The sequence below is a fragment of the Nycticebus coucang genome, chromosome 21 (assembly GCF_027406575.1).
Source record: "Nycticebus coucang isolate mNycCou1 chromosome 21, mNycCou1.pri, whole genome shotgun sequence".
Lineage (NCBI taxonomy): Eukaryota > Metazoa > Chordata > Mammalia > Primates > Lorisidae > Nycticebus > Nycticebus coucang.
Genome location: NC_069800.1, coordinates 41,300,639 through 41,324,033, shown reverse-complemented (window position 1 = coordinate 41,324,033; position 23,395 = coordinate 41,300,639). Strand labels below are relative to the sequence as shown.

At 37.5% G+C, this 23,395-nt stretch overlaps 1 protein-coding gene and 1 pseudogene across 6 annotated transcripts in view; one reads left to right on the top strand and one right to left on the bottom strand.

Annotated features, from left to right (window-relative positions):
• The window catches only part of ITCH (itchy E3 ubiquitin protein ligase), a 137,648-nt gene that overhangs the window by 68,387 nt on the left and 45,866 nt on the right, over positions 1–23,395 (bottom strand). For all 6 annotated transcript variants that reach the window (XM_053574385.1, XM_053574380.1, XM_053574386.1 and 3 more), the window contains 4 exons: positions 22,648–22,789; positions 17,461–17,585; positions 16,049–16,186; positions 878–923 (listed from right to left, as the gene is read on the bottom strand). In XM_053574385.1, coding sequence (XP_053430360.1) covers positions 878–923; positions 16,049–16,186; positions 17,461–17,585; positions 22,648–22,789 — 451 coding nt within the window. The remainder of the gene's footprint in view (positions 1–877; positions 924–16,048; positions 16,187–17,460; positions 17,586–22,647; positions 22,790–23,395) is intronic.
• LOC128573884 (centrin-2-like) lies at positions 12,463–13,025 on the top strand (annotated as a pseudogene).

Sequence of the window (23,395 nt, the reverse complement as noted above, 5' to 3'; positions counted from 1 at the left end):
AAAAAAAAATAATAATAATAATAAATAAATAATAACTTTGATTTTCCAGAAGATCTTAATAAGTTGTCTTTAATTTTCCCTTGAATTCTGTGACACTGCTTTTCTGGTTCTTCTGCACTTCTGACTACTCATACAGTTCACAGAACCTTCCTACCTGTTACTTACTCACTTTAGGAAAATCTATGGAATTTTTTTACCACTGCACTCTGTAGCTAAGACATGTCACTTACTGGTTTAAGAGTATAATTATCTCTTTTCTTAATTTTATATATTACTAGTTTCCAGGATAAACAATACACAAAGTTTGTTATTTTGATTAGCGTAACCCAAAGCTTTGAATCGTTTTTAGGCCCAAACCTAAAGACAGGCACCCAAAAGTGCTGACACATTCACTTTTTTTGGAAACAGGGTCTTGCTCTGTCTCCCAAGCTGGGGTGAAGTGGCATGATCATAGCTCACTGCAATCTCCAATTCAAGTAATCCTCTTGAACAGCTGGGACTACAAGTGATACCACCAGGTCTGGGCAATTTTTTAATTTTTTGTAGAGACAGAGGTCCTGAATTCCTAGGCTCAAGCAATCCTCCCACCTTAGCCTCCCAAAATCCTGAGATTATAGGCATAAGCCATCTGATATATATGATAATATCAACCTGATATATTTAATTTCTACAAGCTAAAATATCAGAATTTGGTTATCTCTGGACTACTATAGATAGCTACAGAGTGTTTAATCTTTCACACTTAAGTTCTAAATTGTTTTCACACTAATTTATTCTTATTGTATCAATCTGAACTTAAAGTTTTGACTAAAATGAAACTATCAAATCTCCTTTGTATCATTCTGCATTCTGTGGTAAGCAATCAGTAAACTCTTACCTTGTTTCATCCTTGGGTCTGGAGCCATCTTCATTCTGAGAAGCACCTTTAACATCAAAGTTTAAACAGGAAATGAGTTTCAAGAGAGTAGCTTTCAACCTTTTTTCCTAAACATACTATGTAAGCAAAGTCTTATTAAATCTTTTTAACAAAGACACTGCAACTTAAATTCCAACATGACTTTAAAGGGACAATGTGATAAATGTTCACGGAATTGAAATAAGATTTACCAAAATTTTGTGTAAATGCTTAGTGTAAGAGGTGTTAATTTGTAAAAGTATATTACTTATGCACTCGCACTTCTGCCTTTTTTGAAATATATGTTTGACTAATTTGAACCTAGTGTTTTAGTCATTTTTCATATCCCAAATACCTCATAAAAAAGAAATCTGAAAAATAGTTTGAAGTACAGGAAAGGCACAAATGCATTTCAAAGTGGCCAAAATGAAATCCACCATGTTTCTATTTTCTTCCAACTTCACTAATAGAAAATATTCCTAGAATTCAGCCAGGGTCTTTTTTTCCTCCAAGAGTGGTAGAGGGATGCTGATAGCAACAGGCACACTAACAGCAGTACAGATGGTAAACAGAGAAGGAAAAATGGTAACATGCAGAAACAAGAATGCAAATTCAATAGTCTAGGTTCATTTCATAACAGAACAATAGTACCTGAATATAGTCGTAGTTTCAAACGGTAAAATCTTTACTATATAACATCAGAGAATATTTAGTGGATTAATGCATTAAAAAGACATTGTGCCTTGGCCACGGTATCATACCTAGCAAGGTTGGCAAATGTCTGATTCAGCCTAGAAATAATACATTTTTTTTTTTTTTTTTTGGTTTTTGGCCGGGGCTAGGTTTGAACCCACCACCTCCGGCATATGGGACCGGCACCCTACTCCTTGAGCCACAGGCGCCGCCTGAAATAATACATTTTTAAAATGGTATAGGAAATGGACAATAAAATGTGGTATATCTATGCAAAGGAAAACTATTTGGCAATAAAAAAGAACTATTAAAACATACTATGTTGATAGGGTGGCGCCTGTGGCTCAGTGAGTAGGGTGTCGGCCCCATATGTCGAGGGTGGTGGGTTCAAACCCAGCCCTGGCCGAACTGCAACAAAAAAATAGCCAGGTGTTGTGGCGGGTGCCTGTAGTCCCAGCTGCTTGGGAGGCTGAGGCAAGAGAATCGCATAAGCCCAAGAGTTACAGGTTGCTGTGAGCCGTGTGACATCATGGCACTCTACCCAAGGGCGGTACAGTGAGACTCTGTCTCTACAAAAAAAAAAAAAAGCCATACTATGTCAGCTCTGCGCCTGTGGCTCAAGCAGCTAAGGCGCCAGCCACATACACCCTGAGCTGGCGGGTTCGAATCCGCCCCGGCCTGCCAAACAACAATGACAACTGCAACCAAAAAATAGCTGGGCATTGTGGCAGGTGCCTGCAGTCCCAGCTACTTGGGAGGCTGAAGTAGAATTGCTTGAGCCCAGGAGTTGAAGTTTGCTGTGAACTGTGATGCCACGGTACTCTACCCAGGGGGACAGCTTGAGGCTCTGTCTCAAAAAAATAAATAAATACTATGTCATGGATTAATCTTTTTGAGAACATGCTAAGTGAAAGAAGCTGAACACAAAAAATGTATTTCATTATTTCATTTTTATCAAATGCCCAGAAAAGATAAATTTTTATTTTTATTTAATTATTATTACTTTTTTTTTTGAGACTGTGTCTCACTATGTCACCCTCGGTAGAATGCTGTGGCCGTCACAGCTCATAGCATCCTCAAACTCTTGGATGGGGGTTCTCTTGCCTCAGCTTTCCCAAGTAGCTGGGATTACAGGCGCCCGCCACAATGTGGCTATTTTTTTGTTGCAGTTGTCATTGTTGTTTAGGAGGCCTGGGCCATGTGGCCAGCGTCCTAACCACTGAGCTACAGGCGCCGAGCCAGAAAGACAAATTTTTAGAGATAGAGAATAGTTTAGAGGTTGCCTGGGACTGAAGGAAAGAACAAGATTTCCTGTAAATCAGTGGTTCTCAACCTTCCTAATGCCGCGGCCCTTTAAATACATTTCCTGTGGGTCAAGACCCACAGGTTGAGAACTGCTGCTGTAAATAGACAAGAAGGATTTTTATTGAGTGATACTTGAATCCCTCACTTTAGTTACTAAATCATTTAAGCTGTACACTTGAAACAGGTGAATTTTATGATATATAAAACACAATCAGTAATGCTGTTAAAACTGTAAAAAATATATGGTGCAACAAAATATATTTTGGGTATAAAAGAATAAGTTTCAGTTTTATAAGAATTCTTTCTGGGCTGGACGTGGAGATTCATGCCTATATTCTTAGCACTCTGGAAGCCCAAGATATGTGGACTGTTTGAGCTCGGGAGTTTGAGACCAGCCTGAGCAAAAGTGAGACCCTATTCCTCTAAAAACAGCTGGGCGTTGTGGTCCCAGCAACTTGGGAGCCTAAGACAAGAGGATCACCTGAACTTAGGTGCTTGAGGTTGGAGTGAGTTATGACGCCACGGCACTCTACCAAGGGCAACATACTGAGATTCTGTCTCAAAAAAAAAAATCTTTCTATATAGGATATATTTCCCTAAAATGGCTAATAAATGGGGTATAAGTAAAACTAGAAAATGATACCAGCATAAGTTACTAAAATCAGTCAATTAGTATTCCGTTTTTCTCAAAATTAAGAAAACCAGTTGGAATAATCCATTTAAATCTACAATTACATGCTACTTCTAAAGTTCTCATTTACTACAGTGAAACACAACTACTTCATAGAGCATTTATGAGAATTAAACATGAAAACATACTTAGAACAGTCCCAGGACATATAAGTAGTCTGTAAATATTAGCTGTTATTGTTCCTCTAAATTTACATCTCAATAGGAAAGTCTAAACAAGGGCTAGATTCAAATTTTTATTGAATCTTTTCAATATAAAGTGAAGCCGTAATAGAAATTTATGGCATACGTGATTTAGATTTAATCCTTTTGCTTCCAGAGAATAGATAACAACAACAAAACCTACACAATGAACGTCCATGAAGAGAAGAATAGCAGTATTTTAAGTTTACATTTTTTAAGTGGATTGTCCTTGAAGTACTTACTCCCAGTCCAAATTTCCTTAAGAAAAAAACTTACTAGTTTCTAAATGTACACTTTTTACCCACAGGAAACTGTGCAAGATCTTCAAAGATCTCATCTACTCCTCGGGCTAGTCAAAAGGGACCTCCCGCCCCAAAATATCTAGACCCTAGATAAAGCAATTTAACACAATGTTCCTTTTTGTTGGGTGCCTAGCAATCTCAAAAATTAACAAAAAAGTGAAATGAAGCATGATAGTGCATGCTTGTAGTCCAAGTTACTCAGAAGGCTGAAGTGGAGGGATCACTGGAGCCTAGGACTTTGGGACTGCAGCACTATGATCATGCCTGAAAACAGACCCTATACTCCAGCCTGGGCAACACAGTGAGACCCTATTTCTTAAAATAAATAAATAAATAAATAAATAAATAAAAACAACTGCACTGACACAAGAGTAGGAACAGAAGGCAATAAACACATGTGAAAAAAATAGTGTTATCCTGCAGGCCATTATCAGCTCTGAGATTGATCAGAAAGCCTTGGGGCAAAAGCAAGAGTTGCTGTTTATAGAGTGCTAAACCAGAAACTGCTACTTCAGGCTGGCAAGTGTCTGATCTAGTCTAAAAATATACATGCTGGAAAGGAGCTAAAATGTTCCCAAGTCAGTGGCATAACCTGGCACCTTGCAAAAGCATAATAAATTTTTCTCTGGTGCTAAGAATCTCTAATTTAGGCTCTTAAGATCAAATATAAACTTGCAATCAAAGAAAAGCACACACAAATGAAAACAAGCCTCAATGAAGAAGAGACATAAAATCATCAGTACCCCCAAAATATTTTAGATACTAGAATTAACATATGGAGAAATGTGAAACAAAACTAAGTGCCTATCAAAAGGAAATTAGCAAGTGAGATATGAGAAACTATCAAAAAACTAACATCAGCAATCCCATTCCTAGGTGAAAAATTAAAGAATATGTCCATACAAAAATGTTTATAGCAGCATTACAATTCATAATAGTCAAAAGGAAATAAGCCAAATGTCTATCAATGGATGAATCGTGGCACATACACCCCCCACAGGAATATTATTCAGCCATTAAAAGGAAGTACTAATACATGCTACAACTTCAAAGAATCTCAAAAACATTACACCAAGAATCCTGTCACAAAAAGTCATGATTCTTTTATATGCTAAATAAGCAAATCCATAGAGACAGAAAGCATTAGAGGAGGGAGGAATGGGGTGTTGCTCTAAGGTGACAAAAGTCTTGAAACTAGAAAGATGATGGATGCAGTTTTATGCACACACTACATGCCACCAAACTGTACACTTTATAACTATTAATTGTATGTTATGTAAATTTTGCCTCAATTTTGAAAATCCTAACAAAAAAGGAGCATATCTGAAGAAATAAATGTTGTAATGCTGAAAATGCATTTATCATTATACCGCAGCAATTCCATTCCCGAGTAACTATCTTATATAGATCCTTGATACCAATAAACAGATGCAAAAATGTTCAATATGTCACTTCATTAATGGAAAAAACTAGATGTAACCTAAGTGTCCTTTAACATAGAAATGGATAACAACTCTGTTATGTCAGCAGTATATAGCAATAAAAATAAATGAGCTATATATACAATAATATGAATAAATCTTAAAAGACAGCACTAGTATTTTCACAGAACTTAAGCACAACTAATATACTTTGTATATATCACACACAATAAAAATGTTAAAAGACCATGGGAATAATTCAAAATTTGGACTAGTGATTATCTCTAGAGGAAAGATAAGGAATGACATAGAAAGAAAAACATAGGTGAATGTGATATTATTATTAATGTTCTCATTCTTAAGCTGTGTGGTAGCTTCCTGAGTGTTCTTTTATGCTGCTTTATATAGTTTTTTTTTTTTTTTTTTTTTGAGACAGAGTTTCACTCTGCTGTCTTGGGCAGAGTGCCATAGTGTCATAGCTCAGAGCAACCTCAAAGCCTTGGGCTCAAACTATCCTCTTGCCTCAGCCTCCTGAGTAGCTGCGACTATAGGCACCCACCAAAACGCCTAGCTAATTTTTCTATTTCGAGTAGAGACAGGGTCTTGCTCTTGCTTAGACTGGTTTCAAAGTCCTGAACTCAAGCATCCACCTGACTCAGCCTGCCAGAGTGCTGTGATTACAAGCATGAGCCACTGCCCCCAGTGTGTACTGATTTATAGCTTACATGTATTAAATATGAGAATAAATCAAAGTGCTTTGTAAATTATAAAAATTAATGAATATTGCAAAGTCTTTGCTGAAATCAACAATGACCATATCACAGCCTTAATATTCTGATTTTTAAAGGAGCACTTGTAAACTAAAACACAAAGGAGTGTGGGAAAGGAATTACTGGTTTGGGGGGAAAGTAATATTCTGAGCATATATAAAAGAAAGCTCAAATGTAAGTTTTCTAAAATACTATTATAGCAAGTTTCTCTCCATAAAACAATTAGTGTCCAGACCAGTTGAAATCTACTAATTCCAAATATTTGGTAAAGCAAAAAATTTAGCATTTGGGAGACAGACTTCGTCTAAAAAAAAAAAAAAAGCCAAAAAAATTTAGGCTGATTCCTTAGAATTATATTGGTAAGAAACATCACCAATATGTTCACACATGAAAATGGTCATTTACCCTAAAATTAAATGGAACCACAAAAACTAGAGTTTGATGCAACAAAGTTCAAAAGGAGTAAGTTAGTTCTGTAGACTACAAAAGTAAACCTACCCTAAATAACAAATTAACTAAAGGTTTCTTCCCAGAAAAGCAAATTCATTCTATACTTAAGGATGGAAAATACCAGGGCAAATTATGTAGTTACTTCCTAAACTAGAGAAATCAGAAAAAATATCAAAGAAAACATTACAACTAACACTGTAAGATATAAAGCTTACTAGGGGAAAAAGGATATAAAGCTTGCTACTTTTTGTATTTTTAAAAAACAGCTGTCTTATTTGTGTCCATTTTTTAATTGTTTTAGGCAGATACAGAAATGCATATTTAGTCCCTATTATTCTACCTTTGATAAATACATTAGTCCTAATGATGTTTTACAATATAATTTTTTGGTAAGTATTTTTTTTTCTTTTTAAGAAACAGTTTCTTAAACTCTGTCACCCAAGCTGGAATACAGTGGCACCCTCACAGCTCAGTGTAGTCTCCAACTTCTGGGCTCAAATGATTCCCCTGCCCCAGTCTCCTCAGAAGCTAGGACTATAGGAGCAAACCCTGACACTTGGCTAATTTTTATTTGTAGAGATATGGGATCTGACTATGTTGCCCAGGCTGGTCTTTTTTTTTTTTTTTCCCTAAGAGACAGAGTCTCACTTTGTCGCCCTCGATAGAGTGCCATGGCATCAAGCTCACAGCAACCTCCAGCTCTTGGGCTTAGGTGATTCTCTTGCCTCAGCCTTCCGAGTAGCTGAGACTACAGGTGCCTGCCATAACACCCAGCTATTTTTTTGTTGTAGTTTGGCCGGGCCAGGTTTGAACCCACCACCCTTGGTATATGGAGCCAGCGCCCTACTCACTGAGCCACAGGCACCGCACGCCCAGGCTGGTCTTACACTCTTAGCCTCAAACAATCCTCTTCCCTCAGCCTCCCAAACTGCTGGGATTACAGGCATGTGCAGGCGTGTGCCACCACCCCTGGCCTACACTAGTTTTTAAATAAAGCTTGAAGAAAATGGGAAGAAAAAATGCTGAGTATATTTGTTTCACTTGAAAAACATTTACTTATTTAACTGCCATTTATAGAAAATGTATTTACCAAAAAGAATTAAAAATCTGTTTGTAAGAATAGTATACAACTTCCTTATGCATTCTTGCAGTTACTTATGGTCAATCCTGATCTAAAAACAAGTGAGTATCGTACAATAAGGTATTTCATATTCACATACCTTTAACTGCAGTATATAATTTTTTATTATTATTGTTATTAATCTCTTACTGTGCCTAATTTTATCTTAGGTATGTATATACAGGGGGAAAAAAATAGTATATATTGAGTTCAGTAGTATCTCTGGTTCGTATCTCTGGTTCACTGAGGGGTCCTGGAATGCATTCCCTGTGGTTAAAACTACCACACCAAAAGAGATCATGCTGTCTAATCCAGAAAATCCAAACTTCATAGCACAGGCATACCTCACTTTACTGAGCTTCACAGATAATACATTTGGTGACAAAATGAAGGTTTGTGGCAACCTTGTATTGAGCAAGTAGATTGGAACCATTTTCCCAAAAGCATGAGCTTAATTCGCATCTCTGTGTCTTTTTTTTTTTTTTTAATTTTCTTGTAGAGACAGAGTTTCACCTTATGGCCCTCGGTAGAGTGCCATGGCATCACACAGCTCACAGCAACCTCCAACTCCTGGGCTTAAGCGATTCTCTTGCCTCAGCCTCCCGAGTAGCCGGGACTACAGGCGCCCGCCACAACGCCCGGCTATTTTTTTTGTTGCAGTTTGTCCTGGGCCGGGTCCGAACCTGCCACCCTCGGTATATGGGGCCGGCGCCTTACCGACTGAGCCACAGGCGTCGCCCGCACATCTCTGTGTCTTATGTTGGTAACTCTCACACAATTTCAAACTTTTCCATTATTGTTATATCTGTTGTTATGATGTGTGATCAGTGATCTATAAGCTTACCATTATCATTGTTTTGGGGTGCCACGAACCACACCCATATTAGTGAATTTAACTTATAAACATGTGTGTTCTGGCTGTTCACTCACTGGCTATTCCCTCTTCTTTTTCCTCTCCATGAGGTTGTGGACATACCAAATACCCTGACTTGATCACTACATGTTCTATGCATGTAACAAAATATTACATGTACCCCAAAAATACAGAAGGGAAGGCAGGAAAAGAAGGAAGACAAGGATATAGGTTTTAGGAAGTAGAACCAACCTAGGAAAGAAGCAAAAAGAAGTCTCAAGAAAGATGACAGCTATGTGTGGATTTAGAGAGACTGAAAAAAAAGTGCTCCAGGAGATCAGCAAACCTCATAAAGATTCTGACATGTTTTCACTATGTTAAAAAAAGTTTAGCCATCTTTACATTACTGTTCGCAAGTCTGGTAGAATTAATGATACTGATAAGAAAATTTGATAACCAAAAAAAGAGGCAATTATTAATTCCAAGAACATAAATTATATAAGAAAGGAAATGTATGACTAATTGATCCAAAAGTAAACTACATCTTTAAAGTCCTAATAAGGTAACATGAAACACTGATTTAATTTTTTAAATGTTGTGATATAACAACATTGGGAGGCTGAGGCAAGAGAATCGCCTAAGCCCAAGAGCTGGAGGTTGCTGAGCTGAACCACAATGGCACTCTATCAAGAGTGAAACTCTATCTCTAAAAAAATAAAAATAAAAAATAAAAAAATACAAGGGCAGCACCTGTGGCTCAAAGGAGGAGGGCGGGTTCAAACCCAGTCCTGGCCAAAAACTGCAAAAATAAATAAATAAATAAATAAATCTGTTGAAGTAAAATCTACTCCTGGTAGAGATGCTAGAAATACTGCAAAATAACAACAAAAACAAACATAGCAGCTAAAGAGTAGCACAGTAAGAGGATTAAATCCAATTTTAAAAGAAATTTATAATGTGGGTAAAATGCTATCAAATGCTATCACACACAGCTGGCTGCCTGTAGCTCAGTGGTTAGGGCGCCAGCCACATGCACTGGGGCTGGTGTGTTCAAACCTGACCTGGGCCTACTAAATGACAACAAAAATAGCCGGGCACCTGTAATCCCAGCTACTAGGGAGGCTGAGGCAAGAGATTCACTTAAGCCCAAGAGTTTGCTGTGAACTATGAAGACATGCCACTCTACAAAGGGCAACAAAGTGAGACTGTCTCAATTAAAAAAGAAAAAATAGTATCACACACTACAGAGAAAAAGCTTTTGTGAAGGAAGTGTCAAATCAATGTAACAAAGTTACAACAATAAAGTTCATTGTTCTTATTTTAAGAAATTGCCCATGGCCACCACAACCTTGAGCAACCACTACCCTGATCAGTGAACAGCTATCAATATCAAGGCAAGACCCTCAACTAGCAAAAATGATGATAATTTGCTAAAGACTCAGGTGATTATTAGAATTTATTTGCAATAAAGTATTTTTAAACTAACGTATGTACATTTTGTTAGATATAATGCTATAGCACACTTAACAGTTTATAGTGTGGTGTAAACATAGTATGTATTTGGAAACCAACAAATTTGTGTGACTTACTTCATGGTGATATTTGCTTTATTATCTATTTATTTACTTTGAGACAGTCTCAAGCTGTCACCCTGGGTAGAGTGCCATGACATCACAGCTCACAGCAACCTCAAACTCTTGGGCTTAAGCGATTCTCTTGCCTCAGCCTCCCAATTAGCTGGACTATAGGCGCCCGCCACAACGTCCAGCTATTTTTTGGTTGTAGTTGTCATTGTTGTTTGGCAGGCCTGGGCTGGATTCGAACCCACCAGCTCCGGTGTACATGGCTGGCACCCTAGCCACTGAGCTACAGGCGTTGAGCTAGATATTTGCACAGTTAAAGGATTAAATCCAATTTTGAAAGTTTATACTGTGGATAAAATGCTGTCAAATTCTTGGAACCTGAAAAATCTCCAAGGTATACCTGTATATCTATATACGTAACAAGGCTAGGCGCGGTGGATCACAACTATAATCTCAGAATGCTGTGAGGCCAAAGTGGGAGTATCACTTTAGCTCAGGAGTTTGAGACCAGCCTAAACAATACAGCTAGACCCCCATCTCTATAAAAAAATCTTAAAATTAGCTGGGTTTGGTGGCAAATGCCTATAATTCTAGCTATTCAGGGGGCTGAGCCAGGAGGATCACCTGAGAATGTGAGGCTGCAGTGAGCTATGATGATACCACAATGCTCTAGCCCAGGCAATAGAGCAAGACACGGTCTAAATAACTAAATGGCAAGCTATTATTTGGTGACTTTTAATATCAAAACTCAGAGATTTCATTTTATAAACTTTTTGTTTGTTTGTTTGAGACAGAGTCTTACTTTGTTGCCCTCGGTAGAGCGTGGAGGCATCACAGCTCACAGCAACTTCAAACTCTTGAGCTTCAGCAATTCTCTTGCCTCAGCCTCCCAAGTAGCTAGGACTACAGGTGCCTGCCACAACGCCCGGCTATATGAACATTCTGTTTATAAATAAATTGAGGCCAGCTATGAATCTCCTACCAGTAATTTTACCACTTTGGGTGGCTGAGGTGGGGGGAGGGGGGTCACTTGTAATCAGGAGTTCAAGTCCAGCTTGGGCAACATGATGACACATCCATCTCCACAAAAAACAGAAGGAATTAGCTGAGCATAATGACACATACCTGTAGTCCTAGCTATTTAGGAGGCTGACCTAGGAATACCCCTTGATCTTAAGAGTCTGAGGTTGCAACGAGGTATGACCATGCCACTACACTCTAGCATTGGTGACAGAATAATATTTTGTCTCAAAAATAAATAAGTAAACTAAGAACACTAAGGTCTATAAGAACAGATTTCTTTTAAGAATCACCTATATATACTTTCACAAACAACAAATGAATGAAAATGGTCAGGAAAAAGAAACTAAAGACATGTAATATTGGAAAAAATACAGTAGAACCTCAGTCGGTAAGGCGCCGGCCCCATATACCGAGGGTGGCGGGTTCAAACCCGGCCCCGGCCAAACTGCAACCAAAAAATAGCCGGGCGTTGTGGCAGGCGCCTGTAGTCCCAGCTACTGGGGAGGCTGAGGCAAGAGAATCGCTTAAGCCCAGGAGTTGGAGGTTGCTGTGAGCTGTGTGAGGCCACGGCACTCTACTGAGGGCCATAAAGTGAGACTCTGTCTCTACAAAAAAAAAAAAAAATACAGTAGAACCTTTGTATGTTGACCTCAAAGAGACTGTAAGAAACTGGTCAAAATACAGAAGTGGTCAACATAAGGAACAAGGCCTACTGTACCGATAAGTCCATAGACTGCATTATGAAAATTAGGTCAACTTAAGGAAGTGGATTGAGGGGGGAAGATGGTCAACTATGGAGTTTCTACTGTATTAAACTATAAAAGCAATTTTCTCCGTAGGTTGTTTTTTTTTTTTCTTTTAAGTAAAGAGAGTCTCAGTCTTGCTTAGGCTGGTCTCAAACTACTGAGCTCAAGCAATCCTACAGCTTCGTCCTTCCAGAGTTGCCTGGCCATTTCTTATGCAATTAAATGATGCCTAGGTGCTGGAAATTATAGTCAAAAGTTACAGACATGGAGCAAAGAACAAGTGGAGTTCCCACTATACATGGCTGAAAGTTGAACTGGTTTTGTTTACTTACAACTCATAATCTGATTTAGAGTTCCTAAGGCATTATAAGTAATAGAGTATTGGAAAGAAATGACAACATTAACAAGTATGAGTAGAAACGGTTCCTAGTTAATGTATAGGTTGGTTGCCGTAACAACCAGCAGCAGAGTTCATTGGTTATGGCCTCCAACTTTAACAAGGGTAACATGACATAGAGTGCCCAGTGAAAAAGCATGAGTCTTAATCCTGAGCTTACTGAAGAGCAGAAACAGGAAATCCAGGAAGCTTTTGATCTCTGATGCTGATGGAACTGGGACCATAGATGTTAAGGAAGTTAAGGTGGCAATGAGTGCCCTGGGCTTTGAACCCAAGAAAGAAGAAATGAAGAAGACGATAAGTGAAAATGATAAGGAACAGGGAAAATGAATTTTAGTGATTTTTTTGACCATAATGACTCAGAAAATGTCTGAGAAAGATACCAAAGAAGAAATCCTGAAGGCTTTCAAGCTCTTTGATGATGATGAAACTGGGACGATATCATTCAAAAACCTGAAACACGTGGCCAAAGAGTTGGGCGAGAACCTGACTGATAAGGAGCTGCAGGAAATGATTGATGAAGCTGACCGAGATGAAGACGGTGAAGTCAATGAGCAGGAGTTCCTGCGCATCATGAAGACCAGCCTGTACTGAGACCGGAGTCTTCTACTGCAAGCACATGCAGTGACAGTAGTGCCTGCCATTATGTGAGATTGAGCTTTTGAGAACCCAAACTATTTTTCCCTCACTGACCTCCCTGTATAAGTTTAGTAGTGACCTTGACTTTGTGATTTTAGATTTTTTTGGAAGTGTTCTTTGATATTACAGTTTCTTGTAAAATGACATGCTGGTTAATTTTCAAACATAAAACAAGAGCACATTAGAGTGGAGAAGGGGTCTTAGGCTTTGAGCACCTGCCATTTCGCCTCGTATTGTTTCATTCTTTCCTTGCATTCCCATCTATATGGAAACACAGAATGACTTCTTAGACCAGCACACATTGTACCTGTGTCACCACAAGCAGTGGTCATTCTTCAGTAGTTCCAGTTTTTAGTTGACACCTGAATGTAGTTTTCTCTCTTACAAAACTGAGTGGACTCTAGCACTGGTATTTGGATGTGTTTTACTGCTGTTTTGTTTTAACAATAAAACCTTTCTTAGTAAAAACAAACAAAAAAAAAAACGAATAAGTATGCTTCGATTCTAACTGTTTCATACTAATTTGTATGGTACTAGAAATACTATTTAAACTCTCAGTCTCACGTCCCTTATCTGCAAAATGCAGGTAACACTTTACAAAGTTGTGACTATTAAAGGAAAATGCATGTAAATACACCAACACAGTGCTTGCCAGATGGTAAGCACTCAACAAACTAGAGCTACTGCATCTGACAACTCCAACCCTAAAATCCACTGTGACTTTCCATTAAAACCTCTCTTTACTTCAAATAATTAGATTAAATTCTACAATTATTTTCCTACTTGAGTGGAAAACTGGTGACACAGAAATGCTGAAATATGAAGACCAACTTTACTTTTGTAAACTATTAAATATTTTGCATCAGTAAGTTTCAACTTTTGGAAGAAGAACTTAGGAAGGCATAAGTACTAAGATTTATGATAGTTTGGCAATGTAATTTAACTTTCCAGACTTACTTTCTTTTTTTTTTTTTAAAGACAGAGTCTCACTTTGTCGCCCTTGGTAGAGTGCCGTGGCATCACAGCTCACAGCAACCTCCAGCTCTTGGGCTTAGGCGATTCTCTTGCCTCAGTCTCCCAAATATCTGGGACTACAGGCACTTGCCACAATGCCCAGCTTATTTTTTTGTCACAGTTTGGCTGGGGCCGGGTTGGAACCCACCACCCTCGGTATATGGGGCCGGCGCCCTACTCACTAAGCCACAGGTGCTGCCCTAACTTTCCAGACTTTCAATTTATATATAGAAAAATGTGACTATTATGTAGAGTTCTTGTGGATAAGTAGTCAATTAAGGGGTCAACTCTGAAGCACTATACCAATTTCAGAAATTTCTCTCCACCCTCACTAGCCCCAAGGAACCAATCTGGAAGATATACCAGGACACTCTTGAGGGTCCTGCTGTTTTAAAAAGTCATTAATTAAAGAGGAAGTAGGAAGTCTTCCAACAACGTAGAAAATGAAGAATAGTTCCTAACACCTACAAGATATTTTATAATGCAGTTTCTATGTAAATCCATAGAACTCTGTCAAACTGATAAAGGAATACATTAAAATCTATTCTTTCTTTGTCCTGGGCCCTAAAATCTATGTTTAAAGTGTAAATATACTTATCATATTAGTGTAAATTAATTAGTGTAAATTAAAGTATAAATATACTTATTGTATTAGTGATGGAAAATAACTATGGGAATATAGTAGGAAGATGTTTTATTACATACAGTAGCTGTGCAGCCACTAACTCATGTGCCACCAGACAATTTTTTTTATTTTTGGTGACAAGGTCTTGCTCACTTGTGTAGGTTAGAATGCAGTGATGTCATCATAGCTTCACAACTCACTGCAACCTCAAAATTTCTGGGCTCAAGTAATTGTTCTGCCTCAAGCCTCCTGAGTAGCTGGGACTATATGCACATGCCACACTGCCTGGGTAATTTTTCTATTTTTGTTGTAGGAGTGAAACCTCTCTATTATTTCTCAGGCTAATCTCAAACTCCTGGCCTGAAGTGATCCTCCCACTTCAGCCTCCCAAAGTGTGAAAATTACAGGAGTGAGCCAGAAACCTCTTTCAATCTCAACTCATGTTTATTCCCCTTTAACACAGACTAGTAAATCATAAATTGTAAGATATACTGGCACACATGTAATGAATTGATTTGTCAAAAGATCTCTCTGTAAGTATGGCCCACAGAAATAAAAGAAGTAAAGGGAAAGAATTTCAGCTTGTATTGGATATCTGATATGGTACTAAGGATTTAGAGTCACATTTATACTCAACCAGATACTGCTACATATGACAAACCATGTCTGCCACTGACAGTGGAAGAGGTGTGGCATCTACCATGTCATATTAATTGCCATTCTTGGTTGACAGATTTATTGATTCATACATTAATTTGTTACGCATCATGCCAACTGTGATTCAACTTCTACTTTGCTACTCTTGTTTCTCACTTATCTGGCTAGTTTTTCAACTCACATAAAAATAGAAGTTTTTTTGTTCACAGAAACAATGCACTAAAAAGTAAATGTTAAAAACGATCAATGTCGGGCGGCACCTGTGGCTCAGTGAGTAGGGCGCTGGCGGGTTCAAACCCAGCCCTGGCCAAACTGCAACAACAAAAAAAAATAGCCGGGCATTGTGGTGGGCGCCTGTAGTCCCAGCTGCTCAGGAGGCTGAGGCAAGAGAATCGCGTAAGCCCAAGAGTTGGAGGTTGCTGTGAGCCGTGTGACGCCACGGCACTCTACCCAAGGGCAGTACAGTGAGACTCTGTCTCTACAAAAAAAAAAAAAGATCAATGTCTTCTAGAAGCTAAAGAGGCAAAAAAGAGAGAAAAAAAAATCAATGTCTGTTTTTTAAAAAGGAAAAAATTATTTCCTTCATCTGAAACAGAATTAAAACATTAATACATATAGTATACTATAGTTGCTATGTTATATAAGAAGAATGATTTAAAAACTTATAAAAAGGATCACTTACTTTCTGAACATGTAGTTTCACCATTAGTAACAACTTCAGACTCTAACTGTAGCCCATCAAGGCAAATTGACAAGTCTCCCATTGTTTCTGTCGGCTCTTTGTCACCTACAAGCTGCAAAGTCACAACTACTTCTTCAACTGGAAGAAAATAAAATTACAGGAAAAAATGGTCATTGCTTTTTTCCTTTAAGCCATCTTAACTGCTAAAAATCTACTGTCAGAAAAAAACATAAATACAAAAGAGCCTCCGTAGTTGATCACCTCCCTACGTTGACCACCTCCATTAGGTGACCTAATTTTCATAGACTAGACATGCACCATATATATGTATCAGTACATCAGGCCTAGTTCCTTATGTTGACCACCTCCATATGGTGACCAGTTTGTTACAGTCCCTTGTGTGATTAACTTAAAAAGGTTCTACAGGGCGGCGCCTGTGGCTCAGTGAGCAGGGCGCCGGCCCCATATACCGAGGGTGGCGGGTTCAAACCCAGCCCTGGCCAAATGCAACAAAAAAATAGCCAGGCGTTGTGGTGGGCACCTATAGTCCCAGCTACTCGGGAGGCTGAGGCAGGAGAATCGCCTAAGCCCAGGAGTTGGAGGTTGCTGTAAGCTGTGTGACGCCACGGCACTCTACCGAGGGCAATAAAGTGAAACTCTGTCTGTACAAAAAAAAAAGAAAAAAAAAAGAGGTTCTACAGTATATGTATATATAAATTATTTTACTATACTTCACCCAAGATTTGAGTCTTTTTGACACCAGAACATTTTAAGTGAATGAAATTTGCTAATGTTAATATCTACAATACAAAATTTTAAATATCTCAATCATTTATTATATTTATTGTCTTTGTTAAGACCACAGCATACAATGGGCCAGCATGACAACAAAGGTTATTTAGCAATATACACTTGCATTGTATTGAGTGAAAATATAATTTAAGAATGGATTGTATCTGATAAACCCTAAATGAGAAAGAAAATTCTTAGATATTTTAGACAGACTAGGGGTAGAAAAATATGTTTTAAAATTATGATATATTAATTAGAACAAGAAACTTAGAAATTTTTAACATATCTATATTAAATATATAGATAAACATGTTCAGGGATGTCCACCCTTTTCTCTTCTCTGCTGCAAATTGGAAGAAGAGTTGTCTTGGGCCACACGTTAAATACACAAACACTAACAAAACCTGATTAGCAAAAAAAAGATCCGTGTATACTTTTCATGATACAGATAAACAAAAAAAGTCATTGTGGAAAGGGTTCAAGATTCTTCTCTCCATTCATCTTACAGCCAAGTTAACATAAAAATCTGAGTGAACATGAATCATGCATGTCTGACACGTGAATTTCTTCCAGAAAAAACAAATAACTAGGAGCAATTTCTATTACTCTTACATACATACGTTTCATATTGTTTGACTTTAAAGTTTCATAAATATCTAATGCAGCAGTTCCCAATAAAACATCGGATTTCAGTGTTTGGTGACTCCACACTCGAAAATGTAATTTACTCACGGGGGTAACAATCCTAAAAGTAAAAATGGGAAAAAAAGTATTATTTTCATCAAATATCACAATAGGATCCTAAACAAATTACAATTATGTTTTAATGTCTCAGGTTTTCTCACTGCAACCCTTACAGTTAACTGAACAATCAATATTGGCCAATGTTCTGTACTCTTATGAAAACTTTGTCTGAATATTACTTGTTTATATGGTCATGTTCATTTGTGGTTGAACTCTAGGGCCAACTTCATACAAGTATTGTCAACAAAAGTAAAACTGCTCATCATGCAACCAACTAGTGGAAAACTAGTTTTACTTTAGCAGTGTGAAAGTGAATTTACAAATTAAATTCTTATTTTATATCAGGTAATTTACTGAGTTTGAGGTTATTTCATTTAATCTTCAGGGCAACCCTATGAAATGGGAATTATCACTCCCATCCTCACATATAGAAACTAATATTCAGTGAGATAAAGCAAATTTCACTAGGTCACATAGCCAGTAAGTAGCAGAACTATAACTTGAATGAAAGCCTGTTATTAAAATTTATATCAAAAGTTCTTCAGTCAGCTATAAAATGATCTGAGGATATCACACTACCAGAGGCAAAGTACACAGGACTAACTATCACACAAATATAGACTCACTCATACCTGATTAAATGCCCATGAAGAATGCTTTCTATAATGGTATTTTCCAAAGCAAACTGGGAAATGTAAATTTGCAATAAACATATAAACTATTCTGGAGTCAAAGACTAGAACAATAGGAACACTAACTATATAACCTAGCATAGTCCTATGGTCCAATGTTATGGAGACAAATTCCAGGAATGTTTGAATCTCTCTAGGCCTCATTATCTCTGAAGTATGATCAAATTTTGGAGTTCAAAGAAATATCTTTCATATGCACTTTTGTAAGATGCACCGTAGGTGTGGTCCCACCAATTACTCTCCTTCTACCCATCCTCCCGCTCCCCTCCCTCCTTCTTGGGTTATAACTGGGTTATAGCTTTCATAAGAAAGCTATAAATTGGTTTCATACAATTTATACTGGATAACTTTTTCTTCCATTCTTGAGATACTTTGCTAAGATTATGTTCTAGCTCTAACCATGTAAACATGTAGGAGGTAAAGTCTCCATCTTTCTTTAAGGCTGCATAATATTCCATGGTGCATATATACCACAATTTATTAATCCATTTGTGGGTTGATGGGCACTTGGGCTTCTTCCATGACTTAGCAATTATGAATTGGGCTGCAAAAAAACATTCTGCAAAAAAACATTCTGGTACATATATCTTTGTTATAATGTGACTTTTGGTCTTCTGGATATATACCTAGTACAGGAACTGTAGGATCGAATGGTAGGTCTGTTTTTATATCTCTAAGTGTTCTCCAAACATCTTTCCAAAAGCAACATATTAGTTTGCATTCCCATTAGCAGTGTAGAAGTGTTCCCTTTTCTCCACATCCACACCAACATCTCTGGTTTTGGGATTTTGTGATGTGGGCTACTCTTACTGGAGTTAGATGATACTGCAAAGTAGTTTTGATTTGCCTTTCTCTGACGATTAAGGATGATGAGCATTTTTGCATATGTCTATAGGCCATGCGCCTGTCTTCTTCAGAGAAGTTTCTCTCCAAGTCCCTTCCCACCCTGAGATGGGATCACTTGTTCTTTTCTTGCTAATACATTTGAGTTCTCTATGGATTCTGGTTATTAAACCTTTGTCGGAAACATAACCTGCAAATACCTTCTCCCATTCTGAGGTATACAATATAAATGTCTTAACATAATAACTAAGAAAATGCTGTTAAGGCTATATTAACCAGTTTGATGAAAACATTTCAAATTGTATATAAAACCAGCACATTGTACCCCACGATTGCATTAATGTACACAGTTATAATTTAATAAAAAAAAATTTAAAAAAAAAGAACTATCTTCCTCCTTAGAAGTCTACCTGTGCGTAGGAAAAAGAAAGAAAAGAGAAAAAAGAAGTCTACCTGTGCACCTATTAACCTCATCACCCTATTTCTACCACCATTTTAACAATAGGTAGTTTAAATAAACTACAATTTTTCCAATTCCACAGTGCCCCTCTTATTTGGAGGTAAAATATATTTTTTCTGTTTTCAAAATTCTCAGCTGCTACTTTCAGGGGAGCACATAGGAATCATAACGGGGAAGAAATGAAAGATATAAATTTAACTTAACTTTTTTAACATGGAAGAGGTGACATAGAGTATAATGCAAAGATTGTCTTTGTTTAATTAATTATTTATTTATTTTTTGCAGTTTTTGGCCATGGCTGGGTTTGAATCCAGCACCCTACTCCTTTGAGTCACAGGCGCCACACGTCTTTGTTTAATTATTTCATTCAATTCTAGAAAGCAGTCTGCAAAGCCTGCTACTTAATAACAGAAGTTGTGTTAAAATTGCAGGCCAGTCTGCTGCAACATAAAAACTCAGAACAGCTTGACTTGTAAGTACTCTGAACACCCGGGCTAAACAAACAGCCTATCCTATGGAACTATCAGTAGTTCATTTATTAGGAATAAATACAATCCACATAATCACATTATATGAAAAGAAGAGCTTTTTTTTAGTCACTAGTTTATTCCTCTAATGTAAAAAAAAAAAAAAAAAAAAATCCAAAAATTCCGAGTTTCTTTTTTCTTAATTTTTAAATCATTAAGGATTACATTAATAGCTTAAGAGCCTCAAAGTGCTTATCAAGGCAGTGCCCAAAGCTCAGTGGGTAGGGCACCGCCCACATACACTCAGGCTGGCCAGTTTGAACCCGGTCCCGGCCAGCTAAAGCAACAATGACAAATGCGACATCACCACCACAAAAAATAGCCAGGCATTGTGGCTGGTGCCTGGACTCCCAGCTACTTGGGAGGCTGAGGCAAGAGAATTACTTAAGCCCAAGAGTTTGAGGTTGCTGTGAGCTGTGATATAGCACTCTACTGAGGGCGACAGACTAAGACTCTGTCTCAAAAAAAAAAAAAAAAAAGCCCAAAGTGCTTATCAAGTGAGCACTGACAGCAATTGGTGAAAATCAGATGAGCATTCAATCTATTACTCAGATGAGTATGTCTGGCCATTATGGAGACCTTTTACAGATTTCACTTGTTTTCTATTTTTATTTTTTTATTGTTGGGGATTCAGTGAGGGTACACGGAACCAGCTTACATTGATTGCTTTTGTTAGATAAGGACCCTCTTATATTTGCATCCTGCCCCCAAAAGGTATACCTTGTTTTTTAAAATTTGTAATCATATAGTATTTAATTCAGATTCAAACTCAATCTATAATGGACACTAAATATAAATAAAAACAGAAAGCCTAAGAAACATTAATGTTGAAATAAACAAGGACCATCAGAACAGTAATTCTGCAAAGAAACTTCACAATGATCTTCAATAAATTTTTAAATTTCATTCATTCAGAATCATCATAAAACATATCAAGATGCTCCTAGAACTTCAAAAATTCAGATTAAAGATATAAGTATATATATATCAATTAATTTTGTCATTTATTAGAAATAAATATAATCCACATAAGCACGTTATATGAAAAGAAGAGCTTACAGTTTCAAATGTCTCATCTTACCACTTAGGAAAAAAGCTCTTTTTCAGTCACTCGTTTATTCCTCTACGGTAAAAAAAAATTCAAAAATTCCAAGAAAGCAAGTTTGTCTATATTTGATGTGGTAACAACTAGTTACGTTTTCATCTACATTTTAAGTCCCCAAATCAAATATACCATATTATTTTAAAATACATTTGCTGATAAATCCTGCTTTTTCTTCTGTTTTAATTTAAAAAGTTAAAAATTAACCTTCAATGGGCATCCACAGTCTTAGTATGTCATAATAACACTAAAAACTTTGTCAGTAAGTATTGAAATTAAGCTGTATCTTACTACTATGAATCTATACAAAACGTAAAGCTACCAACATATAAAGATATGCACATGGATGTATACTGCAACACTAATAGTAAAACATTAGAAATCAACTAACCAATTAACAGGGAACTGTTAAATTATAATCCATCCATATTAATGAATATTATATAACTATATAAAGGATGTTAGAGCTATATTTACTCAGCTAAAACAGTAACTATAAGCATTAAGCACAAAAACAAAATTACAGAATAAAATGTACAGTATAATTTTCTTTTCTTTTTTTGTTTTTTATTGTTGGAGATTCATTGAGGGTATAATAAGCCAGGTTACACTGATTGCATTTGTTAGGTAAAGTCCCTCTTGCAATCATGTCTTGCCCCCAGAAGGTGTGGCACACACCAAAGCCCCACCCCTCTCCCTCCTTCCCTGTGTTAGGCTCGGTGCTTGTAGCTCACTGGCTAGCACGCCAGGCACATACACCAGAACTGGCAGGTTTGAACCCAGCCAGGGCCCACCAAACAACAATGACAACTATAACAAAAAAAAAAAAAAAAAAAAAATAGCCGGGCGTTGTGGTAGGCACCTATAGTCCCAGTTACTTGGGAGGCTGAGGCAAGAGAATCACTTAAGCCCAAGAGTTTCAGGTTGCTGTGAGCTGTAATACCATGGCACTCCACCAAGGGTGACACAGTGAGACTCTGTCTCAAAGGCAAGAAAAAAGAAAGGGAAATATCTGGAGACAAACAAAAAGCCTCGAGGAAGGCATCTAGAAAAAGAGAGAGGGAAAGGAGGAGGAAAAAAAAGTGAGAAACATTTTTTTTTTTGAGACAGAGTCTCAAGCTATTGCCCTCGGTAGAGTGTCATGGCATCACAGCTCACAGCAACATCAAACTCTTGGGCCTAAGTGATTCTCTTGCCTCAGCCTCCCAAGTAGCTGGGACTACAGGCACCCACCATAACACACAGCTATTTTTTGAATGTAGTTGTCATTGTTTGGCGGACCTGGGCTGGATTCGAACCCACCAGCTCCAGTGTATGTGGCTGGCACCCTAGTCGCTTGAGCTACAGGTGCCAAGCCAAAAGTGAGAAACATTCTTAAAAGCTACACTTCCACTCACCTACTAAACAAAACATACTATAGAAAATACCTTTGAACTTACACTGTAAGGGGTTGCTTCCATTTGGGACTGTTCGTATTGTTGCATTTTTCTGTCTTCTTTGACTGTCCATCTACTGTGACTTCTACATAAGGACTTGGTCCAAACCAATTCTTTTTATTTTCTTTAAGCTTTGCTGATAGGACTATGTAAAACAAAAGTAAAAAATACTTCAACATTAGAGATGTCATTTCTTCCTCAAATCAATCTAATTTCACAAAGATTAGGGAGATTATTACTTTTATTCGGATAAGCAGTTTTGCTTTAAAATATTTACTAATTTTATTCACTCATGAACTGAATTATTTCCTCTCATCCTAATAAATAATTTCCCCACACCATCCACCCAAATTCGCCCCAGTAGACTCCCATGGTCAGTACCAAAAGTCCCAGAACTTAGGTCTATTAAAAAGCACAACAATGAAAAACTTGGTCAACAAATATTTGGATGTCTACCACGGGTCAGATAATGTTCTAAACTCAGTGAATAGAGCAATTAACAGTATAGAAAAGGCACGGGCTCTCAAAGAGATTAGATTCTAGTTAGAGAACACTCTGTGTGATTAAAAAAATAGGTTGATGTGGCGGAATAATTCTTGTAAGTAAGGATGGCCCCTTGAGGAAGTACTTTTAATAAACCATCCAAATGGAGCTAGCCATATAAAGATTGGGGTGAGAATAAGAAAGCACTCCAGTCAGACATAAAAGTTTGGCATATTTGAGGAAAAGCACAGCAAGCACACAGAAGAAT